At 43.4% G+C, this 22,026-nt stretch overlaps 1 protein-coding gene across 1 annotated transcript; it reads left to right on the forward strand.

The window, feature by feature from the left end:
• Nucleotides 1-6: 6 nt before the first annotated feature.
• Nucleotides 7-21,593, forward strand: LOC125229800 (PHD and RING finger domain-containing protein 1). The gene is given in 16 exon segments (XM_048134742.1): nt 7-388; nt 464-904; nt 982-1,077; nt 1,551-1,729; nt 2,814-3,033; nt 3,931-4,227; nt 4,455-4,586; nt 4,980-5,159; nt 10,108-10,220; nt 10,686-10,853; nt 11,226-11,483; nt 11,486-14,387; nt 14,472-14,895; nt 18,915-19,012; nt 19,382-19,510; nt 20,277-21,593. Coding segments are annotated over 16 exon segments (5,886 nt in total). The 5' UTR covers nt 7-244; the 3' UTR covers nt 20,382-21,593.
• The last annotated feature ends 433 nt before the right edge of the window (nt 21,594-22,026 follow it).

Consider the following 22,026-nt stretch of genomic DNA (forward strand, 5'->3'; position numbering starts at 1 on the left):
GAGTATAGAAGCGGCTTGCTGTCAAAATATTAAAAATAAATTATAACGCATTAGAGCAACTTTTATGTAATTAGACGATTCTAATGGCACTTTTTATCGTATTGACCGGATGAATTCAGTCATCTTCACTTCGAATGCTCCAAAATTGGACTCGCAAAGGTCATTTACACCTTTGCCAACTCGCTTCGTGTCTGTGTTCTGAGGCACCAGCGGACGGTCAGGCAGCACTCAAGAGACCGCCGGGATGAGTGAGGACGGCAGCGAGGGCTCGGCGACCCCGCCGAGGCCGCAGCGGCGCATCAAGAAAGTGATGGTGCTATCATCCGCCTCAGAGTCCGACAGTGATGAGAGCGATGGCCCGACGCGGACCCGCAAGAGGCGCCTACGGGTGAGCGCTACTCCCGATGTGGACATTGTTAGTGTGTGGAGGCAGTGCAGTGTTGTGATCGTATGTGTGTTTCAGGTGGTGAGTGAGGATGAAGGCGCCAGCAGCAGCGGGAGTTCGGTAGGCGCGCGCCGGCGCCGCGCTTTACCACAACTTCGCGACTCTGACGCCGACAGCGATGGCTCTGTCGGCCCGGCTCCCTCCGCCCCTCCCAAGCCCGCCTCAGGCTTTGCCTCAGACAGTTCTGAAGGCAACTCAGATAAATGCTCTATCTGTCTTATGAGATTTACAGAGCAAGAAGTGGGCACACCTGTGAACTGTGAGCACATATTCTGTTTAGATTGCATCACAGAATGGTCCAAGAATGTGAACACTTGTCCAGTGGACCGCATCACATTTGACTCTATAGTAGTGAGGACATGTGCGGGTGGCAGGGTGTTGCGTTCAGACCCTGTTCAGGTCACTGACCGCCGCCCCTCTGTAGAGATGCTTGTCATTGAGGACCCTACTGTTTGTGAGGTGAGTAGCCATTGCAGTCAATTTTTTTTATTTTAATTTTAGTTTGTGGCCTGTTAATAATTCATGTCATTTTTTAGATCTGTGGCAGCATGGAGAATGAAGACTCAATGCTGCTGTGTGATGGCTGTGACCTGGGGTTCCACATGCAGTGTCTCACACCTCCACTATTTGAAGTAAGTTTGAGTTTGCTAACTAATTCAACAAGTAAAAACTTGCCAAAAGTAGCCTGTTTTAGTAAATTTTATAGAAAAATAAGTAAGCCTTTCTTAATAAGGGTGCGCGCCCACGGGCGACACAGTTGCTCGGTGACTTTCGTATTTGTATGAAAAGTTGCGTCGCCTCGTGTGCGCACTTTCATACTAGGCCATGGTCACGCGACAAAAAAGTTGCTTCGAAAAGTTGCCCGTGTGCTCACCCTCTAAGTTGTATGGGAGGGACCATTCTAAGTACACATTTTAAAAGCTGTGCTTCTAAGCATCTTACCACTTTTTAATATTCTCAGCTTAATAAAACCATAATTATTAGTTAAATGGTATCTCTATTGATTAGGTATAGTTGCTTAGAAGCCTGAGCATATTACAGACATGACTCTAATCAAGTAGTATTTACCTTTTCAATGCCACATTCACAATATTCCCAATTTCAGGTCCCGATAGACCAGTGGCACTGCCCAAGCTGCATCAGCCGTGGTCTGCACAACATTGGAAGCTTGGAGGACATAATCTATCTCTCGGAAGTGGATGACCTCTTCACTGGCATTGCTGATATGGAGCTCCCACAGGGCCCTCGCAATGTGCCTCTCAGGCAGACTAGGGAAGTTAGAAGGTTAATTTCAATTTTGTTTTCAATAGTACAATAAGTAAAGCTAAGAGTTTCAGTGTTAAGTTATATACACAACAAATAATTTTTTTGGTAGAACATGGTATAACTTACTACATGGTAGTTACTTGCTGTTGCAAAGTGTAACTATGTACACAAAACTGGTTTGGGTGCACCATTGTACCGTAAAAGAAAAATTGTAATGAACTGATGAACAGACAATAGCCATGTCCACACTGGCCACCTCGCGAGCAAAATGTCCGTGCTCCTCTTGGTTTTTGTATTTGGTTGATTAACCGACAAATGTAACTACCCGAAAATGTACAAATCATTTGTTTACATTATTTTGAAAAACTAATAACCACAAAATTAAAATTTTGAAAAAACCCCCGACCGCGACATAGTGGACCGATTTTCATGAAACATGGCTAAGAACACTTCCGACTAACTCAGCTTTCAAACAAATAAAAAACTAAATCGTTCGGGAGCTACGATGCCACAGACAGACACACACACAGACAGACACGTCAAACTTATAACACCCCGTCGTTTTTGCGTTGCGTCGGGGGTTAAAAATACGGAGTATACATATTCCCTTTAAATTATGTCAGTCTTCCTAAAATGTAATAATAGTTATTTGTTATACAAGGGGGCAAAGTTGTATTTTAACGCCGAGTGTGGAATTGAAAACACACGAGAAGTAAAATACATTTGCACCCGAGTGTAACACAAAACTTTTCCCCTCACTATAGCGAGGAAACTACAACGCAAAAAATGCGTTTATCACTGCGTCCAGTAGTTCCACAGCTGGTAAATCATCTTTATTACTAGATTCACCTACTTTTATCAATTTTAAAGCAGTTAATTTGACTTTATTCAAGGTCAAATTACTTTACCCACTAGTGGATAAAATTCGTTTTTACCCACTGGTATTAAAGGACAAAACACGTGTTTCCGAGCTAGTGACGGGAAAAATAAATTACCAATTTTTTATGTGCAAATATTTTTGTTGCAGAAAATATTGTAAGCATTGTCAAGCAGTTTTTTGTTAATATTTTTTTAACTGACAATTATGCTTGCACATCTGTAGGTCTTCAAGAAACCAACCAACGGAAGAGCCGTCAACGTCCTCCGGGCGTCGCGGCGCGCCGACGGACGCGGCCGGCCCCCGCCGCAGCCGCGCGCCTCCGCGCCGCCGCCGCAAGCCCACCCGGAGAAGAACCAAGACTGTCATCATCGAGTATGAGATCGAGGAGAACGGGAAGTTCCCTATCACTAGACGGGTGAAGAGGACTGTTAGGAAACGGAAGGTGTGATAAATTCCTAACTACAATAGTTTCAAATTTCCATCTTCAGCTAGGGATAATATTATAATAAATACTGTGTAATCAATTTACAGGTTTAATAAAAGTTTTCCATGTTGTTGGCAAAAATCAAATCAAAATCAAAATAATTTATTCAGCAAATAGGCCACAGGGGCACTTTTACACGTCACATGTACATAGGTATTTAAAAAAATATTTAAAATTGAGTTGAAATTACAATTGATACTATTATATACTAATTCTAAGTTCTAACTAAAGTTAACTCTATACAATTAATTAGAGATGTAGAAGGTCTCTAAATGTCGAATTACAACCAAGAACTTAATAATGTATGATCAACAAGGCAATTAATAATGTATGATCTTTCAATTGATTTTAAATAAGTATTGTTTGTTACGAGTATAGCTTGTATAAATTACTAATCGTTAATTAATTTGGGGGAAATTGATTAACAATTAGTAATTTATAATGTTGTGTAATCAATTATACTAAATTAGAGAAAATTTCAGTTTAGTTTAGGCTTATACAGAGTGACTCTGTACTAACTATTTGAATTTATTTGTTTTGCAAAGAATTTTCATTAAACCGAGATCAAGAACTTTCTAGACTCAGTCTTGTCTCGACCGGGATGCGAAAGTCAGTTACGTAAATCTCAGCCGAAACCCTCCACCAATTATTCTGGTCAACTTCACTGCCACCACCTGCGATAGAATTTTCAAAAGCAAGATCGACTTCGCAAGCCATACGCGAGCTCACGCTCGTAGTTACCGATTACGGCATGAATAACTACGTTATTGTATATATTTGACGAAATACTTACTATTTTTACTAAATACACTTTTATACAGGACTTCAAATATCCTAACCGGCAACTCCTTTCAGACCCGCAAGCGTCGGCCGCGCACGGCCGCGCGCCGCACGCTGGTGCGCCGGTCCGTGCGCGCGCAGCTCGCCGCGCTCGCCGCGCCCGCGCCCGCGCCCCTCACCGTCAGCGCCGGGGTCACTGACCTGCACGTGCGGCGCGCTAGGGCTGGCATACCAACGCTCAACCTGTTTGGATCAGAAAGGGACTTGGACTACTTCTCCGATGATGATGTGGGTGGTGCAGCGTCGGAGGGAGCGTCGACTGTGGCGAGAGCTGTGCGACCTAATGCGGCTGTCTTCAGTGCTTATAGACAGGTGAGATAATCTACAGTGCTGGGGTCACAGACCTTTATGTACTGGAGCTGGGATACCAACATTGAATCTGTTTGGATCGTAGTGGGAGCAGCGTCGGAGGGAGCTTTGACTGTAGCGAGAGCTGTCAGGCCTAATGCAGCTGTCTTCAGTGCTTATAGACAGGTGGGACAATCTTTCAGTGCTGAGGTCACTGACCTACACGTGCTGTAGCTGGGACACCAGCGTAGAATTTGTTTGACTCCGAGAGAGATCTGGAGTATTTCTCAGTTGATGACGTCGGTGAAGTGGCATCGAAAGAAACGTCGACTGTGGCAAGGGCTTTGCGGCCTAATGCGGCTGTCTTCAGTGCTTATAGACAGGTGAGACAATCTTTCAGTACTGGGGTCACTGACCTTTACCTAGAGCTGGGATACCAATGCTCAATCTATTCGGGTCTGAGCGGGATTTAGATTATTTCTCGGATGATGATGTGGGTGACGCAGCGTTTAAAGTAGCGTCGACTGTAACGAGGGCTGTGCGACCTAATGCTGCTGTCTATAGTTCTATACCAACGTTAAATCATATTTCTCGGACGATGAAGTTGCGTCACTTGCGTCGCAGAGAAAGATAGAAATTCGGTGAAAGTGTTTACGAAATTAAAGCGTAAAGAGTTGGAAGCTCCTTGTAATAAATTTGTTAAAATCATATGTCTCTTTCACATGTTTCACATGTCTCTTTCATATGTTTTCTTTCTTTGTATGTTTTGTTCCCAGGCTCGTCGTAAGATGGTCTCCGTCCCATCGCCCCCTCACGCCACAGCTGCACCCGACCTCTTGTCAGATATACTGGAGAGCCAAACACTTCTGCACTCTAAACGTTCCGTGGTGTCTGTGGCTGTGGATGGACAGATCAGCATCAAACTGCGCGGCGAAGGACGAGTCGACGTTAGCAAGGTATATTTTATAGGTTTTATTTAACAATGTATTGCTTGTATATCTGGCTTTATCCCACCTTACATCAGCACCTGACCTACCGTCTGATATACTGGAGAGCCAAACGCTTCTGCACTCTAAACGTTCCGTGGTGTCTGTGGCTGTGGACGGCCAGATTAGTATCAAACTGCGTGGCGGAGGACGAGTTGATGTTAGCAAGGTAATGTAATATAAATTAACATACATACATACAATCACGCCTGTTTCCCAGAGGGGTAGGCAGAGATCACGGATTTCCATTTACTAAGATCCTGACAAACCACTTTTGCTTCACACACTTTCATAACGTTTCACATACACGCTCGCCGGTTTCGAGTACTTTTGACCTGGCCTTATTTCCCCGATTTGAACAAGAAAAGTTCGCGTAGGTCTTCCACTTCCAACTGACCCTTCCACTCTTTTTTTATATACTTTCTTCGTTACTCCTCTCATCCATCCTCTCTACATGCCCGAACCACCTTAACATACCCATCTCAATCTTTGTCACCACATCTACATCCACTCCACACTTCTCTCTTAACACGCTATTTCTGATTCTATCACTCAATTTCACACCAGCCATGCTTCATAAAGCTCTCATTTCCACGGCATTCACTTGACTTTGATGTCTTTTCTCCCACACCCAACTTTCACTACCATACATAAGTGTAGGCACTAAAACTCCTCTATGTACCGCCAGGTGTGCTTTTTGCGACACTTTCTGGCTGCCCATAAAAGCGTTTAGTGCTCCATTCACTCTATTCCCAGCATTCACTCTCCTTTCAATATCTTTTCCATGTTTACCGTCCCTTGTAATCAACGTTCCCAAATACCACAGAGAACCTCCTATAGAGTAGCAATCTTGTATATTTTGTTCGCGATACGAGTCACCAGTGCCAGGGGTGCGAGGAGCGGGCGGGGAATGTGTTAAGCGCGCTGTGATTGGCCGTTTCAAGGACGGCGGGCAGTCGCGCCAGATGAAAGGGACTGTCCCTCTACTGACGCGTAAGTGGCCAATGTAAGTTGACCTATGCCGGCTCTGAATAAATTATAAATATGATTTTTTTGTGGAATGTAATGACTAGGGTATGCAAACCGGTTAACCGGTTAACCGAAAAACCGGTTAACCGAGACTTTTTAGCCTCGGTTAAAAACCGGTTTTCATAGTCTCTAACCGGTTAATAACCGAAACTATATTTATATCCCAAAATTACCAAATTAGGCATAAAAAAGGGTCAAAAGTACGTAATTATTCAATGTTTTGTAACAATAAAGATTTATTTATCACTTTTCATTGACAACATTACGCACCTGCACTGAATTTCTTAAAGAAGTCACAGTATAATCATGATTTTATAATCTAACTAAACGTGAAGATTAAACAATAGTCCCGAGTCCATTCAAATATACATTTTATACAGTAGAGTCCGGTTAGTATTACGACTCAGCATATACCTAACGTCCAACCGCTTACAATAACCGACTAACGGAAGCACAGGTATTTTTTTGGTTTTCATATGTGATATTATGAAAGTACATCCGTTAATTACGACTCCGGTTTTAACGACCAACCGCATTTTACGACGTAATTTTACGCAAAATCCGTCCGTCAAGTCCGGTTACAACGACGAGTGACAACGTTCTTACTAGTAAATTGAGGAAACAAAGCTATTTCCGCCCCAAGCATGGCCCCCTGTCTTGCCTACAAGTAGCGAGATGAGATTGTGGCCATGTGACAATTGGTTCGCCTCGGATCTAATCTATAAGCTAAACAGAACCCACTTTTTATTTTTCGATTGCGTATAAACTATAGTTTTACTTAATAAAAAAATCAATTGTCATATTAATTACGTAAATCGAGGTTCAAGGAATGCGACTATTTATTATTACGATATACGACAGTAATTTGCCGGTGATGAACAAGCACGCATACTAAAAAATGACATATCTTTAAACCGAAATGAAACTCGTTTTGTACGGCGTCCAGTTAGTACGACCAAAGACATATGAAACTCCGTATAGACGGATAAAGTCTAAGAAAACAACGTACCTCAAAGCCCTAGAGAAAAAGGTACGGTGGCCTAGATGGCGTTACATCTTTGGGGAACGCTCGGCTAGATAGTGCTAATATTAATATTTGACATTTTAACACATATCAAGCTAACAATATGGGCCAAATTGTCAAAACTGAGGTTCAAAAGTTTTAAGCTTGGGTCCAGAAATGGCAATCTATGCACTATCTGTGATTACACATTTTACTTTGACAGTAACTCTCTATAATACTCGATCCTCTTTGGTACGATGTAATATCAGCGGTCCCTTGGGCGTCGTTATAACCGGACTCTACTGTATATTTCAAATTATATATTTAAAATAAAGGGAAAATGAAGATCTTGGTTTTCTTACGTTAATTCCTTGTATTACTAGTGTCTCTGGGAGCTATAGACCTCCGCGACATGCTTAGAAAACGCAGTACAACAAACACAGTAAAGTCACGACAGTTTTAAGCGCCATATACACTATTGGCACTCAAGTCCTTTATGGCAATTTCTGCATTTTACAAAATTTCCAAAAGCTGGATAAAAACGATGTTCAATATCTTCATCGTGCAAGTAATACCTGCTACGATATCATAAACAACAGAATTCTTGAAGGTAATGGTAATATTATTGCGTAGTACGGTAATTTACTAAAAATCCGCAAAACCGGTTAAAAACCGGTTAACCGGTTTTGAAGGTATAGGTTCGGTTATTAACCGGTTTTTAAAGTTAACCGGTTTTTGCAAACCCTAGTAATGACGTCTGTTTTTAAATTTGAGCTTCTTGTTACCTTTCCACACCATTTCACACTACAGGTGGACATCTTTAAGACATCAAAACACCCTTTTTCAATTTTTTTACTGCGAAAAACACGCGCTGCTTTCGGGTCTGTTACTTGGTCGCTACTGATCGGGCACGGCGAGCGCCCGCGCTTATATCAGTGCAAATACTAGGAAGGCTGGCGACCGCGAGTCGTCTTGTAATGGATGTCTATAGGGGTTGGTCTGTGCCAAATACACAAACTCTTTCACTTGTTCCAAACTTTCATTATCGATCTCAATTTTGCAATCTGTCATAATCTCATCTCTTTCAAATACCATTACTTTCGTCTTACTGACATTCATTCTCATTCCTTTACTCTCGAAGGATGCATGCACTCTTGTTACTATCATTTGTAACTCCTCGGCCGACGACGCAAGTACTACTAGGTCATCGGCATATAGGAGACATTTGACCAGTAACCCTTCCATTCTCAACCCACAATCATAACCTTTCAGATATTGCAAACAGCTATCCATTAATAAATTAATGGCTATGCATCGTAAGGAAAAGACTTGATCCGAACATCCCATACCCTTTCTAAATCCCGCCTGTGCATCCCACACTTTCTCGTAAATTAAATATGCTTATTATTAGCATATTGTGCTTTGTGATTCTCTGTTAGGCAAATGACTCTGTCTCTTTCTTCCACACAACTCTAAGGTAACATCAGGTCACTCTTGCCGGGGATCAAGATTTCCTACATCTCGTGCAGTCATGTCCTTTATATTTTTTCTCTTTAAAACCGGGAGTCATGTAGGTTAAGGGGAGAGGCCTTTGCCCAGCAGTGGGACACCATTTTAGGCACTGGTCCCACCGCGAGCTAGTAAGCTATGAGCTGTAGGCTATAAAAACGAACAAAAGATAAGCACCTCCGTGCAAATAAAAGAGACACGGCGATTTTGATAACTCACCGCTGGGCGAGTAACTATAAACATCGCCGTGTCTCTTTTATTTACATGGGAGTGATTATCTTTTGTTCGTTTTTATAGCCGATAGCTCATAGTTTACTAGCTCGCGGTGGGACCAGTGCCTCAGGTTACCTATACATATAAAAAAATAAATAAGTACTTATTTCACGTACCACATCTGGTCTTATTTTCATAACAATCGTTTTTACTGATAAAAAGAACAGATTTATGATTTTAGCTGTTTAAAAATGGTTGGCTGACCAAACTGAAAAGGCTAGTTTCCTACTAGTCAAATCAGCTTCTTTTTAAGAACTGTCAAAACGATTTGCTAATATGGAATTACTATGAAATACTGAGGAGTGACGTCACGGTCAATTCATTTACTTTATATGTTTCTCTTTGATTTATTAAATATAAATTATGTTTAAACATAACTACTGTCCATACTTTTCTTCTAATTAGGTGGTGCTTTATTTCGTGCACTGCATAAAATATTTTATATTAACTATAGGAAACTAGCCTATTATGGTAATTGCTTAGGTCAGTGTTGTAAACAAACTGGCCATTTCTACCGACCTTGAATAAATGTGTGTGCCTACTCGTGTAGGCAATTCAGCACGTCAGCTGCTTTGAAACGTAAAGGAAAAAGCGATGATATCATAATGGAAAAAATGGTTAAAAGAATAATTCGAGATGTGGCTTTCTCAATGGGAAAAGACGAGGATGTTGTAGATCAGTAGATCGTTCCTTTTGTGAAGACCCTTGTAATGGATTTGAAAAATCTGTGCAGTACCTTGAATGACATCCCTACTAATATTATAAATGGGAAAGTGTGTGTGTCTGTTTGTTTGTCCGCCTTTCACGGCAAAACGGAGAGACGAATCGACGTGATTTTTTAGGTTAAGATAGTTGAAGATATGGAGAGTGACATGGGCTATTTTTTGTCTCTTTCTGACGCGAGCGAAGCCGCGGGCAAAAGCTAGTAATCTATAGTTGCAGTGGCTTGCAGCTAGTTTGATTTGAATCAGGAACTGTGCATGACTATTACTTATATCACTGACAAGTACCAATTTCAGAAATGCGACCACAGACCACAAGTATATTAGTTCTCCTAAAATAAAATTAAGAGGACAACAATCTTTAATATTTGTTTTTCTGCAGGCATCCGACCCGCCAGTACGCACAGCGCCGGCCCACGGCCAACGGGGTGGGTGGGGCGGCGGCTACAGCGGGAACTACCATCGCGAGCAGAGCGCCAACAACTTCGGTCGCGGGTGCGTATTCTGTACTATTCTGTAGATCATGTTCCTACCTACCGGGTAACCGGATAACAGAGGTAATCATCATGTCGACAGAGTAACAACTTCGGTCGTGACCCCATTTTTGTTTGTTCATTTCGTAATGTTAGCAACTGAGAGTTTTCTCACGATTAAGTTTCGTGGAATTGGTGATTCGCTATATAAATAAAATGCTCATAGAGTTTACGCGACGTTTAAATGGGCCTTTAGAGTCTAACTGACTTATTAAGGGCCGGTCGCATCAAACCGTTTGTCATCGTTAAAGCGTTTGTTAAATTTTATCGTATGGGAAGTTCCATAGACGTCTGCCGCGCGACGACGACGCGTCTGTCAAATGTGGTCGATGCGACTGGCCCTAAAAGTGTCGAATCGTAATGAAAACGTGACTTATATTTATCAGTCTCGCTATAGAACAATCTTTGACGGAGTGTTCATTTAAAGGTACGAATACGGGCCCAACGGCGGCGAGAACAACTACCCGAACAGAGGCAACAACTACGGCGGCGCGCGGCGCGAGGACGAGGCGTGGCGCGGCGGCGCCTTCCCGCGCGCGCCCGCCTGCGCGCGCCCGTGCCGGCCCGAGCCCCGCCCGCACGCGCCGCCACCCAGGTCGCCATCTCTTTAACCCATGATAATATTTCAAATGGAAAACTGTGTTTTTGTTTATCCGTCTGTCACTGCAAAACGGAGCGACGAATTCACGTGATTTTTTAAATGGAGATAGTTAAAGACGCATGTGTTTCTTTTCGTCTCTTTGGAACTCTCCCGTTTTCATAAAAGGAGTGGAAGTTTGTATGGAAAATACGGCCATTTTCAAATTTAACGCGAACGAAAACGCGGATAAAAGCTACTACTGACATGCAAGGGTTAAGTTCCCTCGTCGATGTCATATTTAATAATGTCATAATATAACTAAATACTAAATGTCCCACGATTGATAAAAATAATTTGTCCACTAATTATTTATATTTCCTTGTATAGATTAGACAACCGACACAGCCTGGGCGGGGCCTGGCCGCGCGGGCGGGCCGAGGCGCCGGGCCCGCAGCGGCACTCGTTCGGCGGCTTCGACAACCCGCTCGACATGCGCGTCGCACCTCCCGCGCATGCGCACGCGCACACCCCGCGCCCGCGCCCGCGCACGACCGCCCCTTCCGACCGCTCCCGGAACCCCCCGTCTTCGCCTTCGACAAACTACCCGAAGAAAGATCAGAGGACGGCAGCGACTCCAGCCTAGTCATCGACACGGAGAAATATGACCCGACCGAACCGACACACGACGATGATGACGAGGAGGAGGAGCCCCCGCAAACCTCGGCACCGGTCTTCGGGCCCTTGCCGGCTCCCCCGGTCCCTCCCAAAATAGATTCACCCCCCGAATCCCCCGAAATCACTCCCCCGCCTACCCCTGTCAATGTACCCCCGTTACCTCCCGCCCCGGCCATCCCGCCCGGTCTGCTCGACACGGCCGTCCGCCAGGCGCTCCAGGAACACAAGGCGCTCATGCAGCCGGCTCCGAACGACTCCGACGACGATTCCGACGGCGACTGCCCCAACTTCTCCATTTATTCCGCCACGAGCGTCCACATCGCCAGCGCGGGCTCTTTAGCCCCTCCCACGATGCGTTCCAAACCAGATCTAGACATGACCGACTTAGTACAGGAGGACGACGAACCGGTCAAAACTCCAGAGGAAGAAATCAAGACTCCCGAACCGACTCCGACTAAAAAAGATGAGTACAAAGAAAAGGTTTCCAAACGCTGCCCCATAACGCCCAACACTAGAGACCCGATCAAAATTAAATTAAACACTCCCTCGCTTATGAAACGTGTTAGTCTTTACGATGAGGAAGACGCCGCTGAACAAACCGAGGAACCGAGCACAGAGGAAGCGGAAGCTCCTGAACCGACGACTGATGAAGTTAAAACTGCAGAAGAACCCCCCGAAGATGACAAAGATAGTGATAAAACGCCAATGGTAACTGAAGAGAACAAAGAAGATGATCAGGAAAAAGAAGACGACCAAGAAGAGGACAAGGAAGAAGAAGAAAAAGTCGAGAAAGAAGAAGAGAACGAGGATAAAGAAGAAGAACAGATTGCAGAGGAAGCTAAAATCAGAAGTCCGTCGCTAAAAGAAGATAAGACGCCAGAGAGGCCAGCGGAAGAGCTCGAAGAAGGGGAAAAACAAAATGGAACCGCCACTCCTAGCGAGCGATCACCGTCACAACACTCCCCGCATTCCCCACAATCCCCACACTCTGATGATGGAACAGAGAAGGAATTGGCTGCCATAGCTGATGGCGAACAACCCGACGGTGCTCCAGAAAAAATGACAGAGTCCATCAGTGAAACAGAAGACGAACGCTCCTACACTCCGTGTCTAGACGAGAATCAGAGCAAGGACGACATGAGGCTGGAAGGCGAGGCGCTCGGCACGGAGATGATCTCTGAAGACGAAGCCAACGGCGTCTTCAGCGACGCCGCCGGCTCCCCCACCCCGCCCGAGCAGGACGGCAAGAAGAAGAAACGCAAGGAAGGCAAGAAAGACGGAAAGAGTAAGACTAAAGCGAAGAAAGATACGGCATTTAGAAAGTTGAGTAAAACGGGACGCGAGCGGAGCTATAGAGATAAAGACAGACGCCGGCGGTCAGTGTCGGGCTCACCGCGCCGGGCGGCTTCTGAAAGACGCAGGCGTGAGAAACGCAAGGATTTAGAGAGATATGACGTTAGGTCAGTCGTCACAGAGAAGAGGAAGAAACAGAAAGACCCGTTCGGAAGAGATGTGTCTCCTGCACGTTCCGCGTCGCCGTCACTGCCGCCGGAGCGTAGGTCACTCTCGCGTCCTCGCAGATCTTTATCGCGCGTGCGACGATCACTGTCGCGTGTGAGGCGCTCGATATCGCGGCGACGGTCTCTCTCACGCCCTAAACGCTCTATATCCAGACGGTTGACGCCTAGTCCGCGCATTCGTCGAGCGAGTCTACGATCTCTTACCCCGTTATCGCCGCGCGGGTCGCCTCCGCGACGCTCCGTATCGCCGCGCCGCGGTCGCAAGCGCCGCAAGTCGCCGTCACCGAGGCGAAGGATATCGCCCCGTAGACGGGAACCTTCGCCCGCTCGCGCTCGTAAGCGAAGACGCTCCGCCAGCCCCAAGAAGGCTGGCAAAAAGAAAAAGCGCGCCCGCTCGCCGCCGGTCATTGCGCCGCGGCGTCGCGAAGAACTTCGACGCAAATCACCTAAACGTAAAAAGAAGAGACGCACCCGCAGTCGCTCACCGGAGCTGTCCCCCGGCCCGCCGGCCGGCTGGTCGCCTCTATCGGTCGATTCGAGATTACTATCGCCACGTACGCCTCCACCGGACGCGTCGCCGGCGAAACGTCTCGGCAAACGCAAGCGCAAGGAACCTCGCCGCCGCGAACGCATCAAACACAAGCGCGGCAAGGACCAGCCCGCGCCCAGCAAAGAAGTATTCACGTCCGGGGACAACATCCTCGTTAGCGTCAGTTTCGCCGAGCAACAGAAGACGGCCGGGCCGGCGGAGCGGCGCAAGCACCGCGAGGCGCGACGCGAGAAGCGCAAGCGACGACGAACGGTGCCGGTCAACGACGACAACGCGAAACCTGTGGCTATTATCGACTTGGAGCGCTCGCCGTTCCGCGAGTTGACCCCCTCGCCGAAGAACGTGATCGTGCTCAGCGACAGCGACCACGGCGAGAAGGAGCCGGCAGTTCAAAAGGAGCCGGAGCCCGCCCCGGCGGCGCCGGCGTTCGCCCTCGGCGCCGTGGGCCCGAAGACGCCGCCCGAGCCCGCCGCGCAGGCCGCCCCCGCTCCCGTCAAGTTCAGCCTGGCCGCCAAGCCCGGCGCGGCGCCTCGCGCGCCTAACCCGCTCAGAGAGGACGAGGAGCCCGCGCCGGCCGAAGCCGAAAACGGGCCGAACACCCCGCCCGAGCCTCCGGACTCTCCGGACGCGTACGACCCGTTCGAGCCGACGCGGTCCGCGTCAGCGTCGCCGGCGCGAGCCGCGTCGCCCGCGGCGGCCGAGGCGTCGCCCGAGCGGCCGAGCATGACGCTGGAGGCGGCGCAGCGAACTAACCTGTCGGCGGACGAGGTCATCGCGAGACGGCCGCTGTCGCCTATTGAGAAGGTATGTAAATTTGTATTAATTATAGTCTCAATGAGCTTTGATCGTTTGAACGTTACGTTTCCGACATGATCTGTTGTCTGTCAGGTGATGGCGCTCCTGCAGTCGACGCGCGACGAGTCCCCCGAGCCGGTCCCGGCGGCCGGCCAGCACCTGCCCGCGCCCGCCACGCCGGCGCCCGCCCCCGCGCCCCCGCCCGCCGCTCCCCGCATCGTGCTCCCCGAGCCCACCCGCAACCAGCCCAAACTCTTCCTGGCCAAACCCTCCCCCATCAAGTCCAACCCCATCAAACCCATGCAGGCCACGAAAATCTCCATGCTCCCCCTCCCGAGACACGAAGGAGGGGACTCCCCGTACTCGCCGGGGTCGAGCGACTTCGGGGACCTATTCTCGCCGCCGCCGGCGGGGAAACGGGACGCGTTCGACTCGCTGTTTGGTTCTAAACCGATTAAACGCAAGGACAAGTCGCACGCTAAGGTGCCGGTCAAGTTCAACCGGAAGAAAGGCAAAGGTGAGCGTCCAAATATTTACAGCGTTCTATTCTTAAAGGGTCTTCGTGCTTGTGAACGTTGGTTAACATATACACGAGATATGGCCGTGTAAACTTCAATAAAACGGCACAATCAAAATTCTATTTCAAATTTCTTCAATTATCTCGATCTGTTTTAGTCATACTTGTTATGGAGAATTTTTGGCCAAAAGCTGCACTTTTGGATGGAAGCAAGCCGCTTTGCATGGTGATAGTAGACATCATAGTAAACGATTTTTTCTGAGGATATCGAAATTTCATCCCTTAGGAAGCCGAGCGTAGCGAGGTGTTTTATGAAAATTAAAAAAATTCTATCTTTTTATTGTATCGTCCGATTTTGACAAAACGTATCTCAAATGAAAGGTATTGATTTGAGTAATTTAAAAAAAAAATACAAAGAAAAAAAATTTGAAAGAAAAGTAAGAAAAAAATAAAAAAAGTAAATTTTCGTCTCGCACTGAATAACTTCAAAGAATGACAGACAAAATGTACAATGTCGATATACGAGTTTTTTTTAATCGAAGACAGATAAATTTTTAGTTGAAAACTGAAGACCGCATCGAAATCAGATTAGCATTTTTTAAGATACAAGTTGCCAAAGTTGGGAAAGATCGCTTTATATGGCCACTTTGAAATTCTTTTGCCAGAAAGTCAGAAATAATATGTTTTTCTGACACAGAAAAATACATAGTAACAGTACACATCAAAATAAAATTAAAAATTCAGAGGATATTATAATTTCATCCCTTAGAACGACGAGCGTAGCGAGGTCGGTTACGAAAACCGAAAAAAAAAATCTCATTTTTTTGTACGTCGTCCGATTTTGACAAAACATGTTTCATTTGAAAGGTATTGCTTTATGTAACTTAAAAAAAAATATTGAAAAAAATTGGAAAAAAAATGTAAGATTTTTATAAAAAAAACCTTAATTTTCGTATAACACTGAATAACCGCAAAAAACGGTAGACACGGTGTATAATTTCGATATATGATTTTTAGGGTTCCGTAGCCAAAATGGCAAAAACGGAACCCTTATAGTTTCGTCATGTCCGTCTGTCCGTCTGTCCGTCTGTCCGTCTGTCACAGCCGATTTACTCGGAAACTATAAGTACTACAGTGATGAAATTTGATGGGAATATGTGTTGTATGAACCGCTACAAAATTATGACACTAAATAGTAAAAAAAAAGAATTGGGGGTGGGGCCCCCATACATGTAACTGAGGGATGAAAATTTTTTTTTCGATGTACATACCCGTGTGGGGTATCAATGGAAAGGTCTTTTAAAATGATATAAAGTTTTCTAAAAAACATTTTTCTTAAAGTGAACGGTTTTTGAGATATCAGCTCTCAAAGTCGTAAAAAGTATGTCCCCCCCCCTCTATTTTTATAACTACGGGGTATAAAATTCTAAAAAAAATAGAGGTGATGCATGCTAATTAACTCTTTCAACGATTTTTGGTTTGATCAAAGTATCTCTTATAGTTTTTGAGATAGGTTGATTTAACTGTAATTTTGGTTAAGTTATTGTGCTTACACTGAAAACGATGGCTGAACCTTATAAGATAGATCAAAAGATAGATCAAAAAATATACTACAGTATTGTACACCTTTAAAAATCCGCGATGATATAAAATCTTTATAATGTAGGTACTTTTTACGAGAAATATTAGCTTATTCAAGCAATACGCCATTAATCCTTATCCAGTAATGTACCTTAAATACATTGTGCATTTGATAAAGTTTAATATTACAAATGTGATTGTTGAGTAATAATAGGTTAAACATATCCATCGAACCAATATTTTTAAAACGCGTTAATCCTATAGATTATTATTACATCGATTCAAGAAGATCGGTCGCTCGCTGCGCTGCAGCGCGTGAGTTGCGGGGCGTGGTCTCGCGCGGGGGCGGGGATAAGATAGCTAACCGCGTCGACCCGAACGGGCAGACACGTGAGGGCAGACGTCGTTGTCACTTGTGCGCGCTAAGAGAATTTCATCGTTCCCATTTTTATATTTGCTGCTACGGAACCCTTTGTGCGCGAGCCCGACTCGCACTTGGCCGGTTTTTAAAATTAAAGACAAATAAATGCACGATTATAAACTAAAAACCGAATCGAAATCGAATCAGTAGTTTTTAAGATGCAAGTTGTCAAAGTTGGCTTAGTTTGTTTATATGGTCGCTTATAAATTCCTTAGCCAGAAAGTCAGAAACATTATATTTTTCTTACAGTTAAAAGTATGCATAGGTAATAGACATCATTATAAACATTTTTTCCCCTCACTAGCTCGGAAACACGTGTTTTGCCCTTTAATACCAGTGAGTAAAAACGCATTTTATCCACTAGTGAGTAAAGTAATTTGACCTTGAATAAAGTAAAATTAACTGCTTTAAAATTGATAAAAGTAGTTGAATCTAGTAATAAAGATGATTTACCACCTGTGAAACTACTGAAAGCAGTGATAAACGCAGTTTTTGCGTTATAGTTTCCTCGCTATAGTGAGGGGAAAAGTTTTGTGTTACACTCGGGTGCAAATGTATTTTACTTCTCGTGTGTTAAATAACTCGCAAGTTCAGGATTCTATTCTCGAACCACTCGCTTCGCTCGTGGTTCAACTATAGAATCCTTTCACTTGCTCGTTTTTCAATTCCACACTCGGCTTTAAAATACAACTTTGCCCCCTTGTATAACAAATAACTATTTTACAAGGATATAAAAATTTCATTCCTTAGAAACCCTTAGAAAGACGATCCAATTAAAAAAAACTGCCTTTTTTTTTGTTTTTCGTAACAGACATCGCTACGCTCGGCTTTCCAAGGGATGAATTTTTTATATCCTCAGCGAAAATCATTTATTATGATGTCTTCTATCAATGCATACTCTTAGCTGTAAGAAAAATATATTATTTCTGACTTTTTGGCTGAATAATTTAAAAGCGACCATATAAACAAACTAAGCCAACTTTGGCAACTTGTATCTTAAAAACTACTGATCCGATTTCGATTCGGTTTTCAGTTTATAATTATGAATTTATTTGTCTTTGATTTTAAAAACTCATATATCGACATTGTATATCTTATCTGTCGTTCTTAGCAGTTTTTAGCAATTTTGTTTTTAAATTTTTTTTTCGATTACATTAAACAATACCTTTCAATTGACACATTTTTTGTCAAAATCGGACAAAGCACAAAAATAATAGAATTTTTTTTAACAGTTTTTAATAGTCCTCACTACGCTCGTCCTTCTAAGGGCTTAAATTATGATATCCTCGAGAAAAAAACTTTTATTTTGATGTGTACTGTCACTGTGTACTTTTATGTCTAAGAAAAATAGATTATTTCTGACTTTCTGGCAAAGGAATTGCAAAGTGATCATATAAACTAAACTTTTCCAACTTTGGCAACTTGTACCTTGAAAACTACTGATCCGATTTCGATGCGGTTTTCTGTTTTCAATTATGAATTTATCTGTCTTCGATTAAAAAAAACTCTTATATCGACATTGTACATTTTGTCTGTCATGCTTTGAAGTTATTCAGTGCGAGACGTAAATTTACATTTTTCAATTTTTTTGTTACTTTTTCTGAACAATATTTTTTTTTATTTTTTTTTTTAAGTTGCACTAATCAATATCTTTCATTTGAGATACGATTTGTCAAAATCCGACCATATGATAAAAAGATAGAATTTTATTCATTTTCATAAAACACCTCGCTGCGCTCGGCTTCCTAAGGGATGAAATTTCGATATCCTCGAAAAAAATCGTTTACTATGATGTCTACTATCACCATGCAAAGCGGCTTGCTTCCATCTAAAAGTGCAGCTTTTTTTTCATAACTAGTATGACTATTTTAGTTGCCCGTTAAAACAAAAATAAGCAACTATGTAATTCAAAGATATATATCGACTTTGTAGTCGGAAGGGGTCCTGTCGATGGCAATTTTTGTAAGCCTCATGAACCACCTCAAAAACCATTTATAACGTACTATTTCGTTTTCAGGCAACAAAACGCAAGTGGGCGTGAAGATAGACGACGACAACCTGAAGATCCTGGACGAGCTACCCAGCTCAGCGGTCGAGATGCAGGTTAAGAGCAAGGTAGGTACACCGCTTCTACGTTATCTGGCCTCGAACCTCCGTCCAATGTAAAGCCTGGCCAGAAATATATGACTACGCGTTAAACTTAAACTTTCGTGAGACATATTCAAATAATTAATGAATCTACGGTTGTACTCACGTTATTATATCGCTATTGCTGCGACATGTTTCGGGCCAATTTGCGTAGAGTCCACGGAGTTTAGCCGCCGCGTGAACTCCTATATGCCTGAAGAGGGGCCTCCAAATTGGCCCGAAACACAAGTCTTGAGCGGTATCGCGCCAGCTTTCGCCGACGCCGAGCTCACGGAGGTCTACCTCCACTCTATCCGCCCAATGGGTTTCATTAATACCTATTTATTATTTGTGCAGTTCTTGAAGAAACTCAACCGACAAGAACGCGTAGTAGAAGAGGTCAAACTCGTGCTGAAGCCGCACTACACTCGCAAGCGTGTGTCCAAGGAGGAGTACAAGGATATCCTGCGCCGCGCCGTGCCCAAGGTACACATAATTCTGGTACAACTAATAAGGATAATTTTAATGGAGATGTTCTATAGAATTGATAAAAGGCTTTGCTTGAGCCCTTTGAACGTCTAGAACTCCTCTAAAGTACAAGTAGGTACACTAGGTACAGGCCTTGTGGCGGATGCTGTCAAAGTAACCTTGACACCAACTAAGGTTTATATTCTCTCGCTTGGTGTTCTAGCACAGCTTGCGTTGCGTTTACCCCCGCGAGTCCATTCATCTAGCGCGACTTCAAGTATGCTATGCACTCACGCGCGAGACTGCAAGTTGTGCGTTCAGAAGGTTGGGTACACCTAATAAAGCTCATTGTACTGAAGTCGCATATTGCGCGCAAACGCTCTGGTATTGTCGACTGAGGTAAAAATATTATATGAACAAGGTTATCTTTACCGTAGTCGACAATACCAGAGCGTTTGATATGCAACTTCTCAGCGAACCTTATTATATGAACAAGGTTACCTGCGTTCGTGACCAACAAAATGGTCCCGACGGAAGACCAGCGCTGACCCTCAGGTTAGCATTTATGCTGAGTCGGGACCATTTTGTGGTAACTTATATGTTTTAATTTCTTTTATTTGCTGTTTCTGTTTTTTACTTTTGTATTTTATTGTAGTTATCACGAATAAATAATTGATTGATTGGTTAAGGTTCGCTGAGAACGTTTTGACGAGTGGTACATTGTAAAACTTCCTTTTGTTCCACAGTTGGCTAAATATATTTAAAAATATGTGTGTTGTTACAGATCTGCCACAACAAAACGGGCGAGATCAACCCCGCGAAGATCCAGGCCCTGGTGGAGGCGTACGTGAAGAAAGCGCGCAAGAAGCACAAGCTCGGCCTGGCGTAACATAATTATATTAATTATACATAAGCTATTTATACTTAAATCGAGTATGAGTCAAGTGATCATGTACTAGATGAATTCCTTATTTAACATAGTTTGCGATAGATATATTTCTTCACCTGTCGTATAATAATTGATCGTTAATTTAATAATAAAATATATTTTAGTTGGATGGAGTATTACTATTTGATAGTGCGAGCTCCGTCAGCAGCGCGCGCCATATACATAATGTAAATAATATGTACATATTTAATTGGAGTGAAATGACTATTTTATTTACCGACCCGCAGATATCGCACGCTGTAGATACCTCGTAGACATTACTAGTGTAAGCTTAGCTGTGAATGCGATGTGAGCGACGTGGCCTGGCTCGACTCTGGCCTGACTGTTGCTCGAGTTGGCCTGTGTTTGGCTCGAGCAGGCCCGAGTCTTGCTCGAGCTGGCCTGAGTCGGCTCGAGTTGGCTTGTCTGAGTCGAGCCAGCCACGGCCTCGGCGTAGCTAAATTCATGATCATGGTTTTGTGGTGTAGTTTATAATGATTTGAATAAATAAAAGATCGATTTAAAATAACCAAAAATATTTATTTCGTAGATAAAGTAAAAACACTTGAGACTGACCTAATGTAATGTCATGGTTCGTTTATATTTGGTTGGAGCAAGTCAGTCAGTAAAGGCTACATTATAATAGATATTAAATCAAACAGAATATCTTAAAAACTATTCTAACCAAGAATGGCTCAAACATTGATTAGAACCAGCTTAGCATAAAATTTAAATCAGTGTACCTACTCTTTAACTTAATCAAACTAAGTTATTGCAGTTTTACATTAAATTATAAAGCTTTTAATCAAGCACTGGTATTAATTTCGGCGATGAGTATCATAACTGATCAATATTTTATGGGTAAGCTATAAAAAACCTACTAATATATTTATTAACCACAATTATATTTATAAGCAAATATGAATAATCATAAGAGAAATGAGTAAAGACCGAAAAAATATGAACTTTTCGTTCATTAAATTGAATGAAACTCAAAATATTATACTATAGTTTGAGTTATAATTGTGGTAAATATACATTACAGTAACAATGGTGAACACAATGTTATAAAAAAGTCATGATACATGCTCTTCTAAAAGACAGTTTCCGTCCTAGCCTAGCTACCTACTTGAAAAGAACAGAGGCAATGCCGTTATAAACCTCCTTTTTAGGGTTCCGTAGTCAACTAGGAACCCTTATAGTTTCGCCATGTCTGTCTGTCCGTCCGTCCGTCCGTCCGCGGATAATCTCAGTAACCGTTAGTACTAGAAAGCTGAAATTTGGTACCAATATGTATATGAATCACGCCGACAAAGTGCAAAAATAAAAAATGGAAAAAAATGTTTTATTAGGGTACCCCCCCTACATGTAAAGTGGGGGCTGATTTTTTTTTTCATTCCAACCCTAACGTGTGATATATTGTTGGATAGGTATTTAAAAATGAATAAGGGTTTACTAAGATCGTTTTTTGATAATATTTATATTTTCGGAAATAAACGGTCCTAAAGGAAAAAAAAGTGCGTCCCCCCCCTCTAACTTTTGAACCATATGTTTAAAAAATATGAAAAAAATCACAAAAGTAGAACTTTATAAAGACTTTCTAGGA

Source organism: Leguminivora glycinivorella, chromosome 9 (assembly GCF_023078275.1).
Source record: "Leguminivora glycinivorella isolate SPB_JAAS2020 chromosome 9, LegGlyc_1.1, whole genome shotgun sequence".
In the NCBI taxonomy this organism is placed as follows: Eukaryota; Metazoa; Arthropoda; class Insecta; order Lepidoptera; family Tortricidae; genus Leguminivora; species Leguminivora glycinivorella.